This window comes from Festucalex cinctus, chromosome 7 (assembly GCF_051991245.1).
Source record: "Festucalex cinctus isolate MCC-2025b chromosome 7, RoL_Fcin_1.0, whole genome shotgun sequence".
Lineage (NCBI taxonomy): Eukaryota > Metazoa > Chordata > Actinopteri > Syngnathiformes > Syngnathidae > Festucalex > Festucalex cinctus.
In genome coordinates, this window is record NC_135417.1 from 25,819,784 (window position 1) to 25,841,365 (window position 21,582).

At 46.8% G+C, this 21,582-nt stretch overlaps 1 protein-coding gene across 2 annotated transcripts in view; it reads left to right on the top strand.

Annotated features, from left to right (window-relative positions):
- Positions 1 to 1,811: 1,811 nt before the first annotated feature.
- Positions 1,812 to 21,582, top strand: part of rspo3 (R-spondin 3) — a 33,245-nt gene continuing 13,474 nt past the window's right edge. The window contains exons 1-3 of one of the 2 annotated variants that reach the window (XM_077527922.1): positions 1,812 to 2,531; positions 7,532 to 7,729; positions 21,302 to 21,445. In XM_077527922.1, coding sequence (XP_077384048.1) covers positions 2,432 to 2,531; positions 7,532 to 7,729; positions 21,302 to 21,445 — 442 coding nt within the window. In that variant the 5' untranslated portion in view covers positions 1,812 to 2,431. The remainder of the gene's footprint in view (positions 2,532 to 7,531; positions 7,730 to 21,301; positions 21,446 to 21,582) is intronic. The other variant, XM_077527923.1, reaches the window with a different exon arrangement.

The window sequence follows — 21,582 nt, forward strand, 5'->3', positions numbered from 1 at the left end:
TGGGGACAGGCTTGCTCAGCCTAGGGCACAAAGAGAAGCATTATTCCTCAACATCACTGCTCAGTAACCTCGGTTGGAGGTGAGGAGTGGGCGGATTGGGGTTCGGGCTCGTGACTTTTGGCAGATTTAGAAACACAATATCATTCAATGTCAGTTTTGTCTTGTAATAACACTATTTAATGCACGCGAGCCTTCGTGTTGGATTAAATTTCTGTTTCTAAACGAGTCTAGCAGAGCAACTTTAGTGTTCTATGTCCAAATATACTGTGTGACTATAAATTTAAAATAAACCAAACTTTTGGCACCGTTTTGTATATTACTTTCTAACACTCATCACCCATTATCGAGGATCAAATCTGGATTTCGGGAAGCAGGCTGAGAGGAGGTGAAAGGGTTTGAAACAATGAATCTGTCTCAGCTATGCTTGACTGTACTGTTTCTGGCTTTGAGCGGGGCAAACATGGAAGTGGTGCCATAAAGAGAAAGACCACTGTGTTTGCATTGATTTCCTCGGCCCAGAGATGATGGAAAACCAGAAGCCACAGAGAACAGAAGTACGGGACTCGTGTATACTTTTCTGCATACGCATCCACCCACTAAAGACAAATGAGGATCCAGGGCCTCTCTTGACTGCTCTGCTCAGATTTCATTAAACAAGGAGGAATGTCAACGTCTCGACATTTAAGCATATCTAAATGTGATTGTTGACTGAAGGTCTGGTGGCAGTAATGACTGATGATGTATTTATAGGTGCTCGTTTTCATTATTCAAGGGGAAAGAATGCTGAATGTTTTTTTTCTTCTTCTCTTGCTTCTACAGTTCAACAACACAAACAGTTGTAACTCTGCAAGGGAAGGTCAAGTGTGGGTGCAAGTTGTCCACAATGTAGTTAGTGATACTCACTGGCTCCTGTGTGCGTTCATGGAGCTGACTCCCTCTAGAGGAGATGTGCGCCATGTCACTCTCGTTTTGATCCACATTACTGTTTAAAGCCACCCACCCCATCTTTAAAAATATTACAAATAATAATAATTTTAAAAAACATGTAAAATATAAAATAGACTGATGATTTTCTTTCTGGCTTACTGTATGTTTCCTTTCATTAAATTGCATTTACTTATTGCTAAATAAGTTATGGGCCTAGAGGCTAATAATAATAATAATAATAATAATAATAATAATAATAATAATAATAACTATATATATATATATATATATATATATATATATAGTTATAAATAGGTTGTTGATTGGCAAAGTAAAGTTATGCAGCATGACTTTCTAAGCTTGATAAAAATGCATACACCTTTAAAGAAATTACAGTTACTGAAATGTCCAATAATAACAGTCATTCTGTCAAGTTAACGACCCACAGCCAAATAAATATCTTTTTAAAGAAAACTGTATTCAACCCTTAGATGAATTGTCATACGCTGTTATGAATCGCAAAATAATAATCAAGATTTCTATATAGGTCAACATTTTAGTGAAACCTTTAATTACGTTTCAGTTAAGAGTCATGCAGGAATTGTCGTGTATTAGGGCTAAGGCAGAAACTCTACAATCTTAAACATCTTTTCTTACTTTGACTTTCTTATGATGCCAACACTTTAAAGCAAGGCACGGATGCACAGTGGGAAGCAGGAGGGAGAAAGAGGCTGCTAACTCTCTCTCCTGTCTATCCTACTTTCTGACATAGGGGCTTGCCTTCTCAGTAAACTTTAAAGGGAGAGGGGGAGAGAGAGAGAGAGAGAGAGAGAGAGAGAGAGAGAGAGAGAGAGAAAGAGAGAGAGAGCAGAAGGGGAGTGAATGTCTGCTGCACGCAAAGCAAAAAAGCGCTGAAAGTGCGGAGATGTACTTTTTAGAAGTGTCTGCCACCGAGAGGATGCGCGAGTTCGAGCTCACGATTTACTTTTAACATTGTGTGCTTATGAGTGCTTGAACTTCTTCTTGGAGAGTGTGCGTTTTGTAACTTTTGATCCTGAATGACGGGGAGCCCATCGCCACCAGCATCAAGACGCGCTGCGTGCCTCCACCGGGACGCAACAGAGGTGCGACAGGAGGCCACTTGGAGTTCTCCAAATGGATATCCGAAACGTTTCCTGAGTCATTTGTTAATACTTTCCTCAGTTTGACCAGATGATATTCGTGCTTTTTGTTTGGGGAGAATGCTCTTGGATGGCTGACTTTTTGTCTTTCTGGCTTTCTTTGCACTTATGAAGCTCCTGTGCAGGATGTTACAATCCAAGCGGCCCAGGCATAATTGGGCCACTGTGCACTTTCATCACCACATATCACCACATTGCTGGGGCCCCCGTTCAGTCTAATTGGAGTCATCCACCATCCACCATCGAAAAGGGATTCTTTGACCCACCTCGCGTTTTTGGTGAACATTGACCTTGGCTTTTACCGGTCTCATCTTTGGGCTACTATGCAATTAAAACTGATCTCCTTTGCTTTGATCATCTTGCACTGCATGGATTACACTGGATGCCAGCAGCACAGCACCTCCAGGCACTGGCAACATAAACGTGAGTACACACGCATCAATCTCAAACACTTTATAAACTTATCTAAAACACTTTATAAAACTTTATAAATATAATACTAACAAACTGTTTTGTTGATATGCCTGCACAAAGCTGATATAACCACAACTATGACAATGTGGACAAATGAAAATAATAATAATAATGATTTTTATTATTGTTATTATTATTATTAGTAGTAGAATCAGTATTATAGACAAATAAGTCAAAAATTGTATTTTATATAATATAAAATAAAATAAAAATGTATAATAGTTTTCTGTAATTATCCTTTTTTACATGTTCAAGACCCTCGTGGTCTACTGTAGCTACACTTAGCAAGCAATGTGACACTGTGCCACTTAAGGTTCGAGCTAAACTAATTAACATCATTTAAGGTTCTTTTCCAGGTACTCATAACAATTGTTTGTACCATTTGCAACAAAATGAGTAAACGTTTTAAGGATTAAGTTAAACCATATGTTAAACAACCCACCGTTTCTGATTGGCTGTCTAATTGCACTTGCTTAAGTGGATAACTTAATTGGTAGTGTGTTAATTGTTTGCCGTGCTGCGTATGGTGCTGCGTGTGTTGGTTCCAGTCGCTCCCTAGTGGTCACAAGGGGCCAGACAACGCTCCAGTCCAGTGGACTGAAACATGCCCTGACTAGTACCATCAATCCATCCATCCATTTTCTGAACCGCTTGCTCCTACTACCTATATCGTTTAAATGAAATGGTGGTTGGTTCAAAGTTGTTGTTGAGAAATTAGGAGATACTTCTGTGCCCATTTTATGTCTCATGTGTAACACAGTTTAAAATACAAGTTCATTTTCATGTCTGTTCAAAACACAAAGTAACTTAGCCTGTGCTCGCTAATGCTCGCATTTGACATATTCTTAAAAAAAAAAAAAAAAAAAAAGTCATTATGAAAAGAATGCCAAAGTTTGCTCTGTCAAGGCGCGAGAACAACTCTTACTGAACGGAATGTCCCATCTCCCAAGAGTCCAACAATGTGTCTCATCTCTTTAGCTCCCTTCTATCAGGCTGTAAAACAACAATTAAGTGTTTTTTTTTTTTTTAATTCTTCCTGCACCCACTTTATCACTGAGGATCTCCAGATGTTATATGGCTGTTAGAGACAAGCTGATAACTGATTATTTCCACGTATTCCCTGCCAGCGTGGCAGAAAACTGTCTGATCCCCAGTACAATAATAGACATTTGGAGTGATGTTTTTATCTCTGCCACCTGTGGCGAATTGTCTTCCCAAATATGTCTCATTTTCTTTAAATATCATTATCTAGCTCTGATCGACATTGTTCATAATAAGAACAGACTTTTTGCGACCACCAATGAGGAAATTTGGGAGGAAAATGCCTCCAGGGTTTGACTGTGTGCTATTAAATTGAGTTTTGAGGGGGTCTTGGGGTTACATTTGCTTTTGGCAGCTTTGTTCATTGTAATTTAGCTCAGCTATTGCAAGCTGAGCCTGACTTTCCAATAGTTATGAATCTGAAACCTTGAAAATTAGTTCAGACATCACCCCTGGAAAACCATTCAAACAAAACAAAAAATAATCCAGAAAAAATATGGTACCGGGTGCTCTTAAAAACATGTCATTCTTTCATACACAAATTATGATAACCTACATCAAGATTTTTAAGGATTTTTTTTTTTCAAAGGGGAGTCAACCTTAAACATTTCCTGACAATAATATATTATATGTGACATCACTCGTCTAAACATTTCTTGACCGCTTACTCCTCACAAGGGTCGCGGGGGGTGCTGGAGCCTATCCCTCGGGCAGTAGGCGGGGTACACCTTAAACAGGGCACACAGAGACAAACAACCACCCATGCGCACAATCACACCTAGGGACAATTCAGAGTGTTCAATTAACCTGCCGAGCATGGCTTTGGAATTGTGGAAGGAAACCGGAGAGCCCAGATATGACCCACGCAGGCAAGGGGAGAACATGTAAACTCCACCCAGGAAGGCCGAAGCCTGGACTCGATCTTGCGTCCTCAGTACTGGGAGGGGGGCGTGCTAACCACTTAACACTGTGGTGCCCTAGTCCAAACATGACATTCTGATTAAGATTACATTTGTGGAATATGAGCCGTTTTATCCATTTCTAGGAACAACCATTTTGTCACTTGCTGTCGACTGAAGATGTCATTACAGTTGCTCAGGCCTCAGACAAGACCACTCACAGCTCACATTTTTCCTTAAGATGAGCTGTGATTGGTTGTTACCTGAGACCTGAGCAACTGTGACGTCATTTTCACTCAACACCAAGTGGCAAAATGGCCGCCTTCTGACACTGATACAAATTGCTGGATTTGGCTGCTTAACTCATATTCCACTAACGCAATATTGTATTTAGACTAGTGGGGCTGAATAGAACATACAGTTTTATTGTCAATTTTTTCTTTGTTGGGTCGAATTCCCCTTTAAGGTTCATTCATATAGCAGAACGCAACTTTTGAATAACTGCCCACTGTAGTGACCACTGCCCCTGAAGGGGTTAAATTAAAATGTAATAATAATAATAAATAATAATAATAATAATAATAATAATAATAATAATAACAATAACAATAATAATATGAAAACCTTGTAAGGAATAAGCGGTTCCGAAAACTGGACAGATGGATGGATGATAATAATAATAATAATAATAATAATAATAATAATAATAATAATAATAATAATAATAAAGTCAATGATTTGTACAATGACTCACACTGATGTCCTATTGATAAGTGCAATTCGATGATGTCCACTACACCATGGGTGTCCAAGCTTGGTCCTGGAGGGGCCGGTGTCCTGCAGGTTTTGGACTTACCCTACTCCATCTGTTCCAATCAACAGTATCGTCATCAGGATTATGCAGAGCTTGCTGATGAGCTTCAACTGTGTTAGAGAAGAAGTACAAAATACTCCCACAAATGTGGGCCATTGATTGCAAACATTTGTTAATTAGTACCCATAAAAAAAGTTGTTTTAATTAAATTTATTAAAGTACATTTTGCACAAATAAGTAGACCCCAAGAAAAAGACTTACAATTTGTTCATTGGAGGTCATTGAAAATACTAGATGAAAACATTTTGTCAAAATTTTGTGTGTATATATATCCGTTTTTGTTTTAGAATTTTTTTTGTTGCTTTTTGTATTTGTTGCACGTGAGTTTAAAAAAAATAAATCAATCATGGCAAGGATTGTGTAGAAAAAAAAACTCAAAAATATTTTAAAAAGACCATCCACAAATCAAATACAAGTATTGTATAACAGTCCACAGTATTTGAAGTACAATAAACACAAGGCATACTGCTTTTAAAGTTAGCTGCACACTTTCCATCTCTTGCTTGCCAAATTGCCAACTTCTCCAGTGGATTTGTGGCTTGAATTCCTGTTGAGAGGTATTCGACACATAACACTACAAGTCAGTTGCTTTTTTCTGTAAGTCAAAATTGGAGGATGGATGGATGGATGGATGGATGGATGGATGGATGGGGGAGAGAGCGAGAGAGAGAGAGAGAGAGAGAGAGAGAGAGAGAGAGAGAGAGAGAGAGAGAGAGAGAGAGAGAGAGAGAGAGAGAGAGAGACCAAATAAAGGACCAAATATAACAAAATTTCTTTGCAACAAGAAGAAATGTTTTTCACAGGTAAAAACTGTTTGGAGACATCTTTGAAACATTTTGCAACCCTTTGCATCAAATTTTAAGCATGTTATCTTTGCAACAAAAAATAATGTTTGCCACAAGTAAAAACTGTTTGGGAACATCTTTGCAACATTTAGCAACCCCTTTGCATCGAATTATGAACATACTCAAAATTTATTTTCAACAAGAAAAACTTTGCGGCCATTCAGATGGTTTGATGACAGCTGTTCACATTTATGAATATGTTGCATTGTATTTGCCTATTACTGCAGTAGCTTATCCTACTGGAGACAAATTCCTGATGTATTTTGTTGTTTTTATATACTTGTCACTAAAAATGATTGTGATTCTTATTCTGATTTGACCAGCTATCAGAACCTGCGCCGGTGTTAGATGTGGTCTGAGCAGGCATCTGTAGAAAGACCATATTTCCCATGAGGACCAACATCGTCTTTGAGCTCATGCCAGCAAGTGAAAGCCGAATGGGGAAAAAAAAAAAAAACTCATTGTAAAAGCTTAAAAAAATTGTGGATGTTGTCTACTCCGGGCCAAAGAGGAAAAGAACTATCATCGACTGTTATGGATGCAAAGTTCAAAAGCCAGCTTAATGTATGAGATGGTATGGGGCTGATTTCGTGCCAAAGGCATGGGTAACTTACACATCTGTGAAGGCACCGTTAATGCTGAAAGGTACATACAGGTTTGGGAGAAACATATGCTGCCATCCAAGCAACGACTTTTTCATGGACGCTCCTGCTTATTTCAGCAAGACAATGCCAAAGCACATTCTGCATGTGTTACGACAGCTTGGCTTCGTAGTAAAAGAGTACAGGTACTAAACTGGCCTGCCTGCAGTACAGACTCGTCTCCAATTGAAAACATATGGCTCATTCATTATGAAGTGTAAAATACAACAACGTGACCACGCACTGTTGAACAGCTGAAGCTGTATATCAACAAGAATGGGAAAGAATTTCACCTACAATGCTTCAACAATTAATGTCCTTAGTTAGTTCCCAAACGTTTATTAACTGTTGCTAAAAGAAAAGTTGATGTAACACAGTGGTAACTGTCCCAGGTTTTTTTTTTTTTTATGTGTTGCAGCTATAAAATTCTAAATTAATGGTTGTTTGCTAAATAAATAAATAAACAAATAAATATATAAAAGTTTATCAGTTTGGAAATTAAATAGCTTGTCTTTGTAGTGTGTTGAACATGATTTGCAAATCATTGTAGTCTGTTTGTATTTATGTTTAACACAACGTCCCAACTTCATTGGAATTGGGCTTATATTAACACCAAAATGAATACATAACTGTCGCTGTATCTTCTCAGCAGAGCTCTCTGGTGTGAGTTCAGGGTGCCAGCAGGGTGGCTGTCTAACCTGCTCTGACTACAATGGCTGCCTTTCCTGCAAGCCACGCTTCTTTATGCATTTGGAGAGGATTGGGATGAAGCAGATTGGGGTGTGCATGACTTCCTGTCCCCCAGGCTTTTACGGCACCCGCTCACGAGAAAGAAATACTTGCACAAGTAAGTTATTGCTTGTTCCTGTTGAAATTAACACAAATGTCATAAATGGATGGATCAATGGGAAATGGAAACCTTTCGCTCAGATTGAACAATATAAAGGATTCATTCATCAATTTTCTATACTGCTAATCTTCATTAGGGTTGTGGCTGAGCTGAACCTTTAATGTATTTCTCCCGTGCAGCATGTGGCATACGGTTATATATATGCATCTAACTTGCTAAACATCACATTTTTTAGCTAAATGAAATAAAATAATGTATTAACAGTAAAATACAATCTGTCTTGAGTTGCATACAATATAGTCAGGACAGTAGGACATGTACACATACACCCCCAACACGCACGCACACACCTGCACTGTGACACCGTGTATATTTAACAGAGGTGAGTACTTACGAGTTACATTTACTCTGTTACATTTATTTAAGTAACTTTTTGAAAACAAATTACTTCGAAGACTAGTTTTAGTAAACAATACTTTTTACTTTTACTTTAGTAGATGAATGAAGAAGAAATACTACTCTTACTAGACTACACTAGAGTCGTTACATTAGATTTACCGTATTTTCACATAAACGCTCCACTTGACTGACTGTAGATGCGTTTCCATTACCCTTTTTCGCAAAAATAAAAGCAATATTGTACTATTTTGATAAAGTACAATTTTGAATTGTCGGTGTTTCCATTGAAGAGAGTTTCGCTTCTGAGGCGCAATTCTCGGAATGTCCCATCTCGCGAGACCTCGCTGTTCTGTAGGAGGTGCTCATGATGTTTACGGTAGACGGACGCCCGGTGTAGTTATATTACGTAAAAAAAAACACTCACCCCTCATCGGGCGGTTTCGGGCATTTAGTGTTTGGTGTTGTTGTGTATGTCCCTCGGCAGTCGGCAAGCAGTTCCTGTTGGAGAGGCTAGAGTATGGACTGTATAGGTCTAATTCGGTGGGAGTATTTCTCTTTTCGCCCTCGGGGTGTCGGTCAGAACACAAGGAATGGTGGAGAGAAGATGTGGAGTGACAGCTTTAATCCAGGACTAGAAACATGAACAGGCGGGTTACAGTAGGTGGGCTCTGGAAAGTACAGGCAATACAGGAAAACGAGGATACAGGCATTGGTCACTAGGAGGCCGGCGCTGTGGCTGTGGATGCTTGTAGTTGTCCTTAAGTCCTGTTTGTGCGTGGCTGGGCGAAAGCATGGGTGGATGTGTCTGTTTAGATCTAGGTGTGTGAGGATGTGTATATGATGATATGTTGTGAGTGTGTGTGTGTGTGTGTGTGTGTGTGTGGTTCTGCAATAAACAGAAAAAATAACAGTGTATGAGTGTACTGCATTACTTGTTGCACACATTGCTTGTCTAAATAATAATAATTAGGCTGCAACATTACTAATGCACCACATGAGCAGGCATTAGCTTAACTTTGCACATGAATAACTACAAACACACTAGGAAGCTATACAACATGCTAAGCATGAGCCAATTACTCTAAATATGATGCACATAAATAAATGACATCACTGAATATTATTTGTGGCCGACTACGGCCGCGGCCGTCACATAATGGCGGCGCCCATTGTGAGAATAAAGTCCCAACCGACAACAAACATGACGTGCAAAGACATGCAAAACGTACAAATAAGTGCACAATACTTTGGTGCACTTCTCTATTAATGTCTCACGTACAAAGGAGAACACGTTTATGCAGTCAAACGGTGTTTAAGACACGTTGTTACGGAGCAGACTCTTAACGAGTTGCTCAACGAGCTGCTCAACGAGCTGTCAATCAAATCGGCGTTCGAAGGCACAACGGCAAACAGCGCGGCAAATACAACACAATATACAATAACTGAACACTATTCACAGTACTCACTTGTGGTCAAGGACGCACACAGTCATCACAACTCTCAGTCACTCTGTCATGTCGGCATCCAACTAAACAGTAACTGCTGCAACGGCGAATGGTGGGCATGACCCAGGATGCAGCGTGAGCGCCACGAGGGGCAAACACAATGACGTCACTCTCTTAACGTGGAAAATAGACAAATATAACAATGCTAACTATTAATGTTTGGAACTTTTCTAACAGCCGCCCCCGAATGTATGAAGTACATTCACTCAAAAGAAAGGTGACCGAATCTCGATGGTCTCACGGCGGGCTGGTCTTCATCATAGCGACGTCCTCATCACCTGTAGGAAGAGCTGGCAGAGCGACCAATCTGGCCACTGGTCTGGTGTAGGAGCAATCGCCTATCTGCACATCTGCGGAGCGGACGTGTCCATCAGCGCTGGGATGGACCTTGGTAATGTGACCCACAGGCCACATAGCTGGTGGAAGTTGGGGGTCCACCAGCATCACGACGGTGCTACTGGTGATGTCAGCTTTTGTCGAGTGCCACTTCTGGCGTGTCTGGAGGCTTGGCAGATAATTCCGCAGGAAGCTGGACCAGAAGTGGTTTGCCAGAACTTGAGAGTGTCTCCAGTGACGACGGCTCAGCAGGTCGGTCTCTGGATACACGATCTGGGGCAAGGATCTGTCTGGCCGCCCCATCAGCAGGACATTGGGTGTCACAGGGTCTGGATCATCGAGGCTGGAGGAGACGTATCCTAGCGGCTTTGAGTTGAGGATCCCTTCCACTTCGAGGAGCACGGTCCTTATTACCTCCTCTGGGACTGGCTGGGCTCCCACTGTGGTGTACAAGGCCGCCTTCACTGAACGTATTTCCCTTTCCCACACTCCTCCAAAGTGCGGCGCTGCAGGGGGGTTGAAGTGGAAGCTAATCTTCTGCTTGGCGAGCTGTAGCTGTAGGTCTGGGGAAAGGGCAGCGAATGCCTCACGCAGCTCCCTTTCTCCTCCTCGGAAGTTGGTTCGCTGATCCGAATACAGCTCGGCTGGTGTTCCTCGGCGGACAATGAACCTCCTGAGTGCCATGAGGAACGAGTCAGCATCGATCGTGTTCAGGAGATCAAGATGCACGCTACTGGTGGTAAGGCACTTGAATATGATACCCCACCTCTTCTCCGTGAGCCTTCCTACCTTGACTTGGAAGGGCCCAAAGCAGTCCATCCCAGTGGAGAAGAAGGCTGGCTTAAGGAGGCGCAGGCGAGCGGGTGGAAGGTCTGCCATCTTGGGGACAGCAGGTTTTGCCTTCCAGCGTCGACATTCTGAGCAGGTGTGCTGATAACGGCGTACTGCTTCACGGCCACGCAGAATCCAGAATCCACCGTATCTCCGCGAACACTCTCTGGCCCTGGATGATGCAGAGGACTGTCGAAGTCTTGAACGAGGAGTTTGGTGGAGGGATGACCAGGATCCAACACGAGAGGGTGCACTGCGGTCTGCTTGAAATCTTCAGCATGACGGAGCCTACCTCCAACACGAATGAGCTCCTCTTTTTTGTCCAACTCAGGAGCCAAGGTAAGCAGTCTGCTGCTGGATGGGACTGGCTTGCCGGCTTTCAGGAGCCTCAGCTCATCTGGGAAGCTCTCACGCTGGGATCGCTTGAGGATGAAGATCTCTGCCTCGCGGTAATCTTCAGCAGTATGGCTGCTGCTCTGATCTGCCGCCCCGTGCAGCTCCTGCACTGTAGCTTGTACTAAGTCCTTCCAGGTGTCGTACGGCTTTGCATCTGCTCCACTGACAGCGACTGTCGTGACACCACAGAAGCCAGACTTCCTCAGCTCTGAGGGATCGTCGTCATGACTGACACTGGGCCTGGATGGCCAATCTTCGGGGGGGTTGGAGGAGGAACGGGGGGCCTTGGCTCCACCTGTTGGGCTTTACAAAGTCCTGCGGTTTCTTGCCTCTTGTTATATCGTCGGCAGGATTCCTAGCTGAGTCTATGTAGCTCCAGGACTCAGGGCTGGTGAGTTCCTGTATCTCTGCCACTTTGGTGCCAACGAAGATCTTGAAGCGGCAGGACTCGGACTGCAGCCACATCAAAACCGTGGTGGAATCTGTCCACAGGACAGTCTGGGCAATGTTCAGCGTAAGCGCCTTGTTGAGCTTAGCCAGCTGGGCTCCAGTGATGGCTCCACACAGCTCCAATCTGGGCATGGAGAGGAGACGCTTGGGTGCGACTCTTGAGCGGGCAAGAAGGAAGGACAGGTGGACTTGACCTTGCTTGTCGCTTGGTCTCAGGTATGCCACTGAGCCGTAGGCTTGCTCAGAAGCATCTGAGAATACATGAACTTCGTGGGTGACGCTTGACTCGTCGACTTCCGCAGGTAGGTAAGCTCTTGGTAGGCTTACTTGAGATAGGAACTGTAGCTCGTCCTCCCAGGTGTTCCACTCTTGCAGGATGTCCTGGGGCAGGAGAGGATCATCCCAGTCTCTGTGTTTCTCCCAAAGGCGTCGGACAAGCATCTTGGCTCGAGTTGTGTATGGTAGGAGGAAACCTAAGGGGTCGTACTGACTGTCTAGGACCCGATAGATGTTCCGCATCGTTGGGGTGCCATACTCGATAGGTCGGTGCTTGTAGCCTATAGTGTCGGTTTGACAGCGCCAACTGAGTCCCAGTGTGGATTCAGGGGCGTCGACTCTATCTTGGGTCAGCCAGAGCACGAAGCTGTCGGATCTGGCCTCTTTAGGTAGGCGTTCGATGATGCTAGGCTCATTACTTGCCCACTGGCGTAGGTCGAATCCGCCAGCAGCTAGCAGCTCCCGGAGTCTGTCGACCAGACGTCTGGCTTCCTCAGGGGTAGGGAGGCTCTGCAGTAGGTTGTCCACGTAAAAACACCTCTCGATGGAGAACCTCATGTCATCTCCTGGCAGGCTATGTTCGGCTACATGACGTTGCAGGGCGAACGTGGCGCAGCACGGGCTACAAGTGGTGCCAAACGGTAGGACCTGCCACTCGTACACATCAGGAGGGTCATCTGGTCAAGTCACGCCAGACGAACCGAAGGAGGGGACGGTCTGCAGGGAGGAGGCGGACTTGGCGTAACATTCCCTTAATATCTGCACTAAGGGCGACAGCGTGTTCCCGGAAGCGTAGCAGCACTCCAAGAAGTGATGCCCCAAGAGTGGGTCCGGGCAACAGTGAATCGTTCAGGTTCTGGCGTCTGTACTGATAAGAGCAGTTGAAGACGATTCGGTTCTTTCCATGATGGCTTACCATGTGGTGAGGGATGTACCACTCTTCTCCCTCTTGGTTGACTTCTTCTGGGCTTAGCTTGGAAACTGAGCCTGCATCCACCAGCTTCTGGATCTCTGTGCTGTAGGCTTTAGCACGCTCTGGGTCTTTAGCCAGCTTTCGTTCTGTGCTCCGCAGACTTGGAAGGACGGCTTCTTTCGGGGTGTGGAGGATTGGCATGTCTCCTTTGCGCAGAAGGGGCGTGGCATAGCGAAGGACCCCGGCTACGTCTACAAGGGTGGTCTTCTCTTCGAGCAGTGCCACGGCTGCTTGATCTTGTTTTGACCTGGTTACGACTCTCGCTTCTGTAGGGAAGAGTGTTGAGTTGCCAAAGTCTTTCTACGTTCCTGAACAGCTCTGAATCGACTGGGGAAACTGAGGTCACCAGACACTGCTGTGGACGTAAGGAGTTCTGAACGAACTTCGCTGGACCTTGGAGGGCCCAACCTAACCTGGTATGGATGGCTGCGGGTCCACCTGGAGTGCCCAGTCTGATTGGCTCAATGGCGGTAATCAGGTGCGGGTGGTCGGAGCCAATAAGCACCAGTGGTCTGACGTTCTGGAAGGGCTTGATTGGTAACCCAACCAGATGCGGGTACCTCTGCTGGAGTCGGTCCATTGGGTAGGACTGGTCAGCCAGACCAAGGCGTGCTGCGGTGACTGCCTTGGAGACTTGGAAGCTGGTCTTTGGGTCAGCAGCAGGAGAGATATGGAAGGACACTGTAGAGCCACGGAGAGTCTGAACGTCCTGTCGGATTGTCCGAAGGGGGAGGTCCTCCCGTCTACCTCGTAAACCAAGCTCTCTGGCAGATGCTGAGAGTAGCATCGTCTTTCAGATCCGTCGTCAAGGATGGCATAGGTGGTGATTGTCCGGTTGCCGTGACGAAGAAGAACTTGGACGACCTTCAGTAAGACCCTGTTGCCCTCAGGTGGGCGGTCGACGTACAGGACCTCAGTAGTGGGGATCACTTGGAGACTGTCTTCACTAGTCGAAGGTCTCTGTTGTCTGTCGTTAACTTCATGAAGGACCTGTAGATGTTTACCTTTGCACAGGCTGCAAGGCTTCTTCAGGTCACACTGAGCTGCTAGGTGGAGCCTTGCACAGCGCCAGCACCTCTTGTTGGTTTTGATCCAGTCCATAAGCTCGGCTTTGCTCAGCTTCGTGACTTTGGCGCATTGGCTGAGAAAGTGCTCCTCATTTTCGCAGAAAGGGCAGTAGGGCTTGGCTCTCCCCTTTTTCCTCTTCAAGTCCCTCTCAGGTGGACTGGGGTTCTCAGGGCTCTCTGCGCCATGGAGAACAGTAACAGTTCAATGACCCTGGCGACGCTCGAACTTGGATGCTTGCTTCTCTTTCGCCGCTCTGGGTGCTGTGGGCCCATCGAGGTCTCGACACCACGATTCGTATTTGAGCCACTGGGCCAGATCGAGCAGAGTGGGAACGGTGCCTGCCTGCTGGAAGGTGCATCGACGGAAGTCTGCTCGCTGCTCTGGAGGGAGTTTGCTAAGAAGTCTCGCAACATGATACCCACAGTGGAGTTCAGCGTCACCATCAGTGCCCAATGTCTTGAGAAGACCGACCAACGACTGAACATGGAGGGCAAGCCGCTCAAAGGCTGCGTTGTCACCACGACGAACATCGGGTGAGTCGAGAACACTGGCTATTTTCTTGAGGGCTATTTGGTGGGGCTGACCAAATTTCTCATTGAGAGCGTACATGGTGTCGGTGTAAGGAGTAGGTGAGTTGAGGTAGGAATCTGCGATCAACTTTGCCTCTTCGAACTTCAAATGATCCACTAGGATTTGGTATTTGAAGAGTTTGGTCCCTTCCACTGGCAAGAGATTCTCCAGAGCTATCTTCAACCGGGCGAACTCACAGCGGTCACGGCGGCTGAAGTCTGGTATTGTTGGGCGTGGCCCCCTGTAGGTCTGTTCAGTCATGACTGCTGAATTCTGATGCTGTGAAGCTGGAGTCTGCCAGCTTTGTCTCGGCATCCGAGGGGATTGCGGTGCAGAGAATGGTAGGTGCCCTGACTGTTGAGGAGGACTGGTTGCTGCGTAGGATGGGAATCTAGGAGGTAGGTGCTGGGCATATGCCGGCTGGTGGTAGTTCAGTGGCTGCTGAGGTACATAAGCAGCAGCTGGTGTAGCAAGGTGTAGCTCCCATGGGTGGGTACTGGAACTGGGACGGTGTCGACGTAGCAGATGGATACTTCGGCCTCAGAGATGGCGTCTGTGCTGTAGGCTGGAAGTGTTGTGGAGGCGGGTAGCTCGGATCCCGCTTGTGTTGCTGTGGCACGGTAGAGGAAGAAGCCATATAAGGAGGGTAAGACTCTCTGCTTCTCTGCCTGGATTGGAGGTGCGAAGGTTGACTGCTGGCCCTTGCTGGCGACATTTCGTGGAGACTACGTGCCTGGATCTTCATCTGCTGTAACTGTGAAATCAGCTCCTCCAATCGGTCCGTCATCGTTGGAGCTAGCTGGTCGTCACAGTCTGCTGTGTCGGGCCACGGCGGGGGATCCGGCCAGTCCTCTTCCTTTTGACTGTGGACTGGATGGGGGTCATGACGGCTGACGTATTGTGGCATAGCTTGCTGAAGGCTGATGACTTTGCTGGCCAACCTCTTCATTTCAGATTGAACTTCTTGAAGTGCAGCTATGTCGGCATGCATATCTCGCTGTGACTGCTGTAACACGCCCTTCTCTCTTTGTATGTCCCTTAGCTCGTCTCTTAAGCCAAGTTCCGGAGACATGGGATGGGGGGAGGGTGGTTCTCGGACTTCCTCCCTGGACTCTCTCTCCGGATACCGTCGGTGGGCTAGCTGGGGTTCCGGACTGGATCTTTGCCACTCTAGGTAGTACAGGTCCACCTCCTGGAGGTCAGCATCCCACCGGTGGTGACCAGTGTAGGGAGAGGGGGTGAAGTAAGGCGGGGTCATCTTGGCCGCTGCCTGTTTGTGAGATGGCCACTCCTCTTTGTACCCATGCCTGTCTCGTTGCCTGTTCCCAATATAGTTGACGTGGTAGTCGTCTAGATGGGCTGGGGGGGCGTGTCTGACGCTTCAGTCTTGTTCCACAGTCTTCGGGCTCCATGTCCAAAGGTAAATAGAGAAATCCTGCTCTAAGGACCACAATGTCGGAGAGGCTAGAGTATGGACTGTATAGGTCTGATTCGGTGGGAGTATTTCTCTTTTCGCCCTCGGGGTGTCGGTCAGAACACAAGGAATGGTGGAGAGAAGATGTGGATTGACAACTTTAATCCAGGACTAGAAACATGAACAGGCGGGTTACAGTAGGTGGGCTCTGGAAGGTACAGGCAATACAGGAAAACAGGGATACAGGCATTGGTCACTAGGAGGCCGGCGCTGTGGCTGTGGATGCTTGTAGTTGTCCTTAAGTCCTGTGTGTGCGTGGCTGGGTGAAAGCATGGGTAGATGTGTCTGTTTAGATCTAGGTGTGTGAGGATGTGTATATGATATGTTGTGGGGGTGTGGGTGTGGGTGTGTGTGTGTGTGTGTGTGTGTGTGTGGTTCTGCAATGACACAGTGTATGAGTGTACTGCATTACTTATTGCACACATTGCTTGTCTAAATAATAATAATTAGGCTGCAACATTACTAATGCACCACATGAGCAGGCATTAGCTTAACCCCGGGTTTTCACCGGATGCGGTTGCGGTGCGGTCCGGCGACGCAAGCAATTAGATTCCATTCATTCGAATGGTGCAGTTTACACCGCTTGCGGGTGCGTTGCATGTCGACTGCGTCTCAGCTGCGGCGTGCCGCAGGCCTTCCGCAAGGATAGACCTATTTTCTATTTTTGCCGGACGCCGCAGCGGTAGGCCTCCGGCAAATGGCAAGCTAGCACAAAACACATCGAGCGGGACAGGAAGACCGACGCAGTTTCAAAATAAATTTCCGGTTACCTTTCAGAATAAAACACTCGCCAGCTCCTATTTCGCAAGCTTTTCAGCAAAACGTGACATGGGCGTCGCCGGGCCATGTGCTCATTCACGGTTTAGACACCAGCGAACATGGACGAGGAGAGGTTTATATTGGAGGTGGAAAACCACAAAATAATATATGACACGGCACATCCTTTTTATAAGGACAACCAAAAAAAGGATGCTGCATGGAATCTCATAGCAGAAGAAGAAGAAAAGGTTAAATCAAAAGAAGTCCACCTCTCTTTCTGCTTCTCTGTTGAGCACAGACTTTCTGTATGTTTGTCGTTGTGAAATGCAACATGATCGCGCGCGCGCACGGTCCCGCGAGACACGTTGGGAAGTGGGCGGCGACGGAGCTGCCGGACCGCAGCTGTGCGGAGCCGGTGTGGATTGACAAAAAAATTGACCCGTCCGGAGCACGCAGTCAAGACGCACCGCAACGCAACCGCACCGAAACCGCATCCGGTGAAAACCCGGGGTAACTTTGCACATGAATGACTACAAACACTGTAGGAAGCTATACAACATGCTAAGCACGATCCAATTACTCTAAATATGATGCACATAAATAAATGACATCACTAAATATTATTTGTGGCCGACTACGGCCGCGGACGTCACATAATGGCGGCGCCCATTGTGAGCATAAAGTCCCAACCGACAACAAACATGACGTGCAAAGACATACAAAACGTACAAATAAGTGCACAAAACTTTGGTGCACTTCTCTATTAATGTCTAACGTACAAAGGAGAACACGTTTATGCAGTCAAACGGTGTTTAAGACACGTTGTTACGGAGCATGACTCTTAACGAGTTGCTCAACGAGCTGCTCAACGAGCTGTCAATCAAATCGGCGTTCGAAGGCACAACGGCAAACAGCGCGGCAAATACAACACAATATACAATAACTGAACACTATTCACAGTACTCACTTGTGGTCAAGGACGCACACAGTCATCACAACTCTCAGTCACTCTGTCATGTCGGCATCCAACTAAACAGTAACTGCTGCAACGGCGAATGGTGGGCATGACCCAGGATGCAGCGCGCGCGCCACGAGGGGCAAACTCAATGACGTCACTCTCTCTTAACGTGGAAAATAGACAAATATAACTATTAATGTTTGAAACCTTTCTAGCAGTTCCGACACGAAAGCGAATGGCCCCGTATACTTCCTACTTCCTGTAATCCTAAAATGTTGTTGTTCCCACGCAGAGGCTGGGTAAAAGGCGGGTTACAAATTGTTAAAAGTTTCTGATGTTTTCTGGCGTCTCCCCTGCTAAATTAACTAGACATGGCAGTACAGGATTTCAACCTCTCCTCTCCTACAACTTCTCGAAGGAGGCTCGCTCGATTACACCTCTCTCTCTTTTGCGCTCATGACGTGCAGTAGCCGATCCAAATCACTTCAGCATGTAAAACTAAAATACAAAACCGAAATTAATAATTCTCAAAACAAATAGAAATTGCAAGTTTAATAAAAAAAATACACATAAATAACGTGTTACAGTCCTTTCCGCCGTGACCGGGCGGGTGTCACATGACTACTAATGCGCAAAAAGTGTTTCCATTGTAGCGAGTAGTGACGGGAGTCGGAGGCGGAGTGTTGAAGTCCAGAGCCAAAGACTGGCGTTTTATTGACATCATCAACAGCAACAACAACTCACTCTGCGCGAGGCTCACAGACCTACCAACATTTTGTTCTTTTATCCTTTCATCCTTTCATCCCAACAAACTCCCCCTTCGTCCCAACGTTCCGTGGGTGAATTATGTTCTAATCACTACACAAGCCCCCCCAGAATTCACCCACAATCAAACTCCGGATGACGGGGCGGCAAAACTGCCGACCCCTGCGGGTACAGGACCCAGGGAGCGAGGGCGGGAGGGACACAGCAGAAACACCAAAACAGTCCCGCGCACCAACTGGCGGGGATGCAGGAACAACTGGAAGGGACCCCACACGGTCCACAAGGCGTAGCCCAGGGGGGCGGCCGCGGCGGGGGCGCGGGGCACGTCCAAGGGTCCGGCCAGGTCAACATGAGCCGGTTTAACTTGCAACCCGGTGTCGGAGCCCCGAAGTGACTGGGTGTCACGGTCGGAAGCCTGGTCGGCCGCCATCCGGGAAAAGTCGAGGCCCAGCTGTACCGTGTTGACGGCTGCCCTGGACAGACAATCCGCGACCACGTCGTCCTTGCCAGCGATATGTCGGATGTCCGTGGTGTATCCAGATATGAACGGCAACTGTCGCTGTTGCCGCGCGGACCACGGCTCGGACAACTTCGACATGGAGAAGGCGAGCGGCATGTGATCGACGAAGACCGTGAACTCACGGCCCTCCAGGATGAACCGGAAGAGGCGGATGAACCTGTGGTAAAAAGTCACCATCCCGAGGAACTCCCGAAGACCCTGGGCCGTCCGGGGTCGAGGAAAAGCGGCAACAGCTTCCACTTTTGCCGGGAGCGGGGTGGCGCCGTCCTTGTTGATGAGGTGGCCGAGGTATTGGATGGAGGGCACACCAAAGACACATTCTGTCTTAGTGCCGTAGGTCCGGATCGGTGCATCGTTGGCCGCTGACAGGTGCGGGCCGTGAGTGCCCCCGGCAGCATCTTCAGCCGAGGCAGGCAACACGCTTCTGCGGGCGCCGGAGTCACAGAGGAATTTGAGTCTGGAGAGGGTGTCCATGATAAACAGCAGCCGGCACTCTGCGCCCCCACTCACAGCTGCAACTGAGTGGAGGCGTCGCCGTTTCCCGACGCAACAAAGGAGCAAGGGGCGCGGCACCTCTTCGCCTTGGTTCCAAAACGTGCGTGAAAATAGCATAAGCCAGGGGCTGATCGGCCATCCACGGCAGCGCGTACCTTATGAGGTGCCGTTGCGGCCGCCGGGACTGGGAAGGCGCGTGCAGAAGCCAAGACCCCGTGGTTGTGACGCTGGGTGGCCAGGAAAAAACGGTCAGCTTCCTCCGCCAGAGCACGTGGCTCGGAGATGGTAGTGTTCGCTAGCGCTGTCTGGACATGAGGAGGCATGTGGCGCAGAAACAGTTCAATAAACAAAAAATTCGGCTCCTCCGCGCCAAGCAGGTTCAGCATTTTTTCCATTAGCTCGGACGGCTTACTGTCCCCCAGGCCCTGGATGGCGAAAAGGCGGCGAGCCCTTTCCAGTCGTGACAGCTCGAAGGTCTTAAGGAGGTACGCTTTGAGCCCCGCGTACATATCCCGTGCCGGGGGAGAGGTGATAAAACTCACAGCTCTGGCCGCCGTGCAGCTCCCGAGCGCGGCCACGACATGGTAGTAGCGCGTGGAATCGTCCGTAATTCCCCGGATGGCAAACTGAGCTTCAGCTTGAACAAACCACGTCGCCGCGGCCGACTCCCAAAACTCCGGTAACTTGAGACCAGCGGAGTTCGCCATGTCGCTCAATTCGATCAAATTCTCAGCCTCGGAAACATCAACGAGGCGGATGTCGGGGTCACCAATGTAGCGAGTAGTGACGGGAGTCGGAGGCAGAGTGTTGAAGTCCAGAGCCAAAGACTGGCGTTTTATTGACATCATCAACAGCAACAACAACTCACTCTGCGCGAGGCTCACAGACCTACCAACATTTTGTTCTTTTATCCTTTCATCCTTTCATCCCAACAAACTCCCCCTTCGTCCCAACGTTCCGTGGGTGAATTATGTTCTAATCACTACACCATTGCACTTTTCTCAAGTCTCAAAAACCACCTCATGAGAGCGCAAAAACTTTTTTGCGATATTTGAGATTTTTTTTTTTTTTTTCGCAAATCCGGTGTTTCCATTACCAGCTTACTTTTGTGAAACATGCCTTTTGCGCAAAACTGAGGGTAATGGAAATGCACCTTGTGTAGAAGCATTTCCGTGGACACAGTTTTTATGCAGGAAATGAGTCCTGGTTGAAGACTGGCAGGCATGATGAGAACCCAAAAGAGTCAACTGAAAGATGATGTCTTTGTGCCTTTGCTTTAAGAAACTGCCATCGATGGTTGTTAGACTCGGAGGCAGTGCTGATCGAGTTATGTCACAATTTGTGAATGGATTGTGCATGCTGGGGCTAATGTTTCTGCATGTACTGTTTTTTTTTCATGTTTTTGTACATAATGTTATGTTTTTGTCTGTCTGATGGCATTGTCCATCCATCCATCCATTTTCTTGACCGCTTACTCCTCACAAGGGTCGCGGGGGGTGCTGGCACCTATCTCAGCTGGCTCTGGGCAGTAGGCGTGGGACAGCCTGGACTGGTTGCCAGCCAATCGCAGCTAATGGCATTGTTTAAAAAAAATGAAAAATCCAACATCATGTTCAAACAGTTACTCAGTACTTGAGTATTCTTCTCTGCGAATACTTTTTTTTTTACTTGTACTTGAGTTGTTGTTGTTTTTTTATGACTACTTTTTACTTTTATTGAGTACAATTTTTGGCTACTCTACCCACCTCTGATATTAAATCAATATTGGTGGTCTGTCTGTGTTTCTCTGTCAAGAGTGCAGTCCTGAGTGTGACTCCTGCTTCAACAAGAAATTCTGCATGCGCTGTCAGATAGGGTTCTACCTTCACCGGGGCGATTGCCGGGAGAGCTGCCCTGAGGACATGGTCCGCAGCGATACACAGAGGGAGTGTGTTCCCAGTAAGTATTGAGCTTCATAGTCATCAGACCCATGAGAAATGTAGCGTTTCATAATGACCAAAGTCTTCACATGCATCATTTACAAGTTGGGAATGGCGTGAAGATGATTCCTAAAACCTGTGTGAAATGTTGTACAT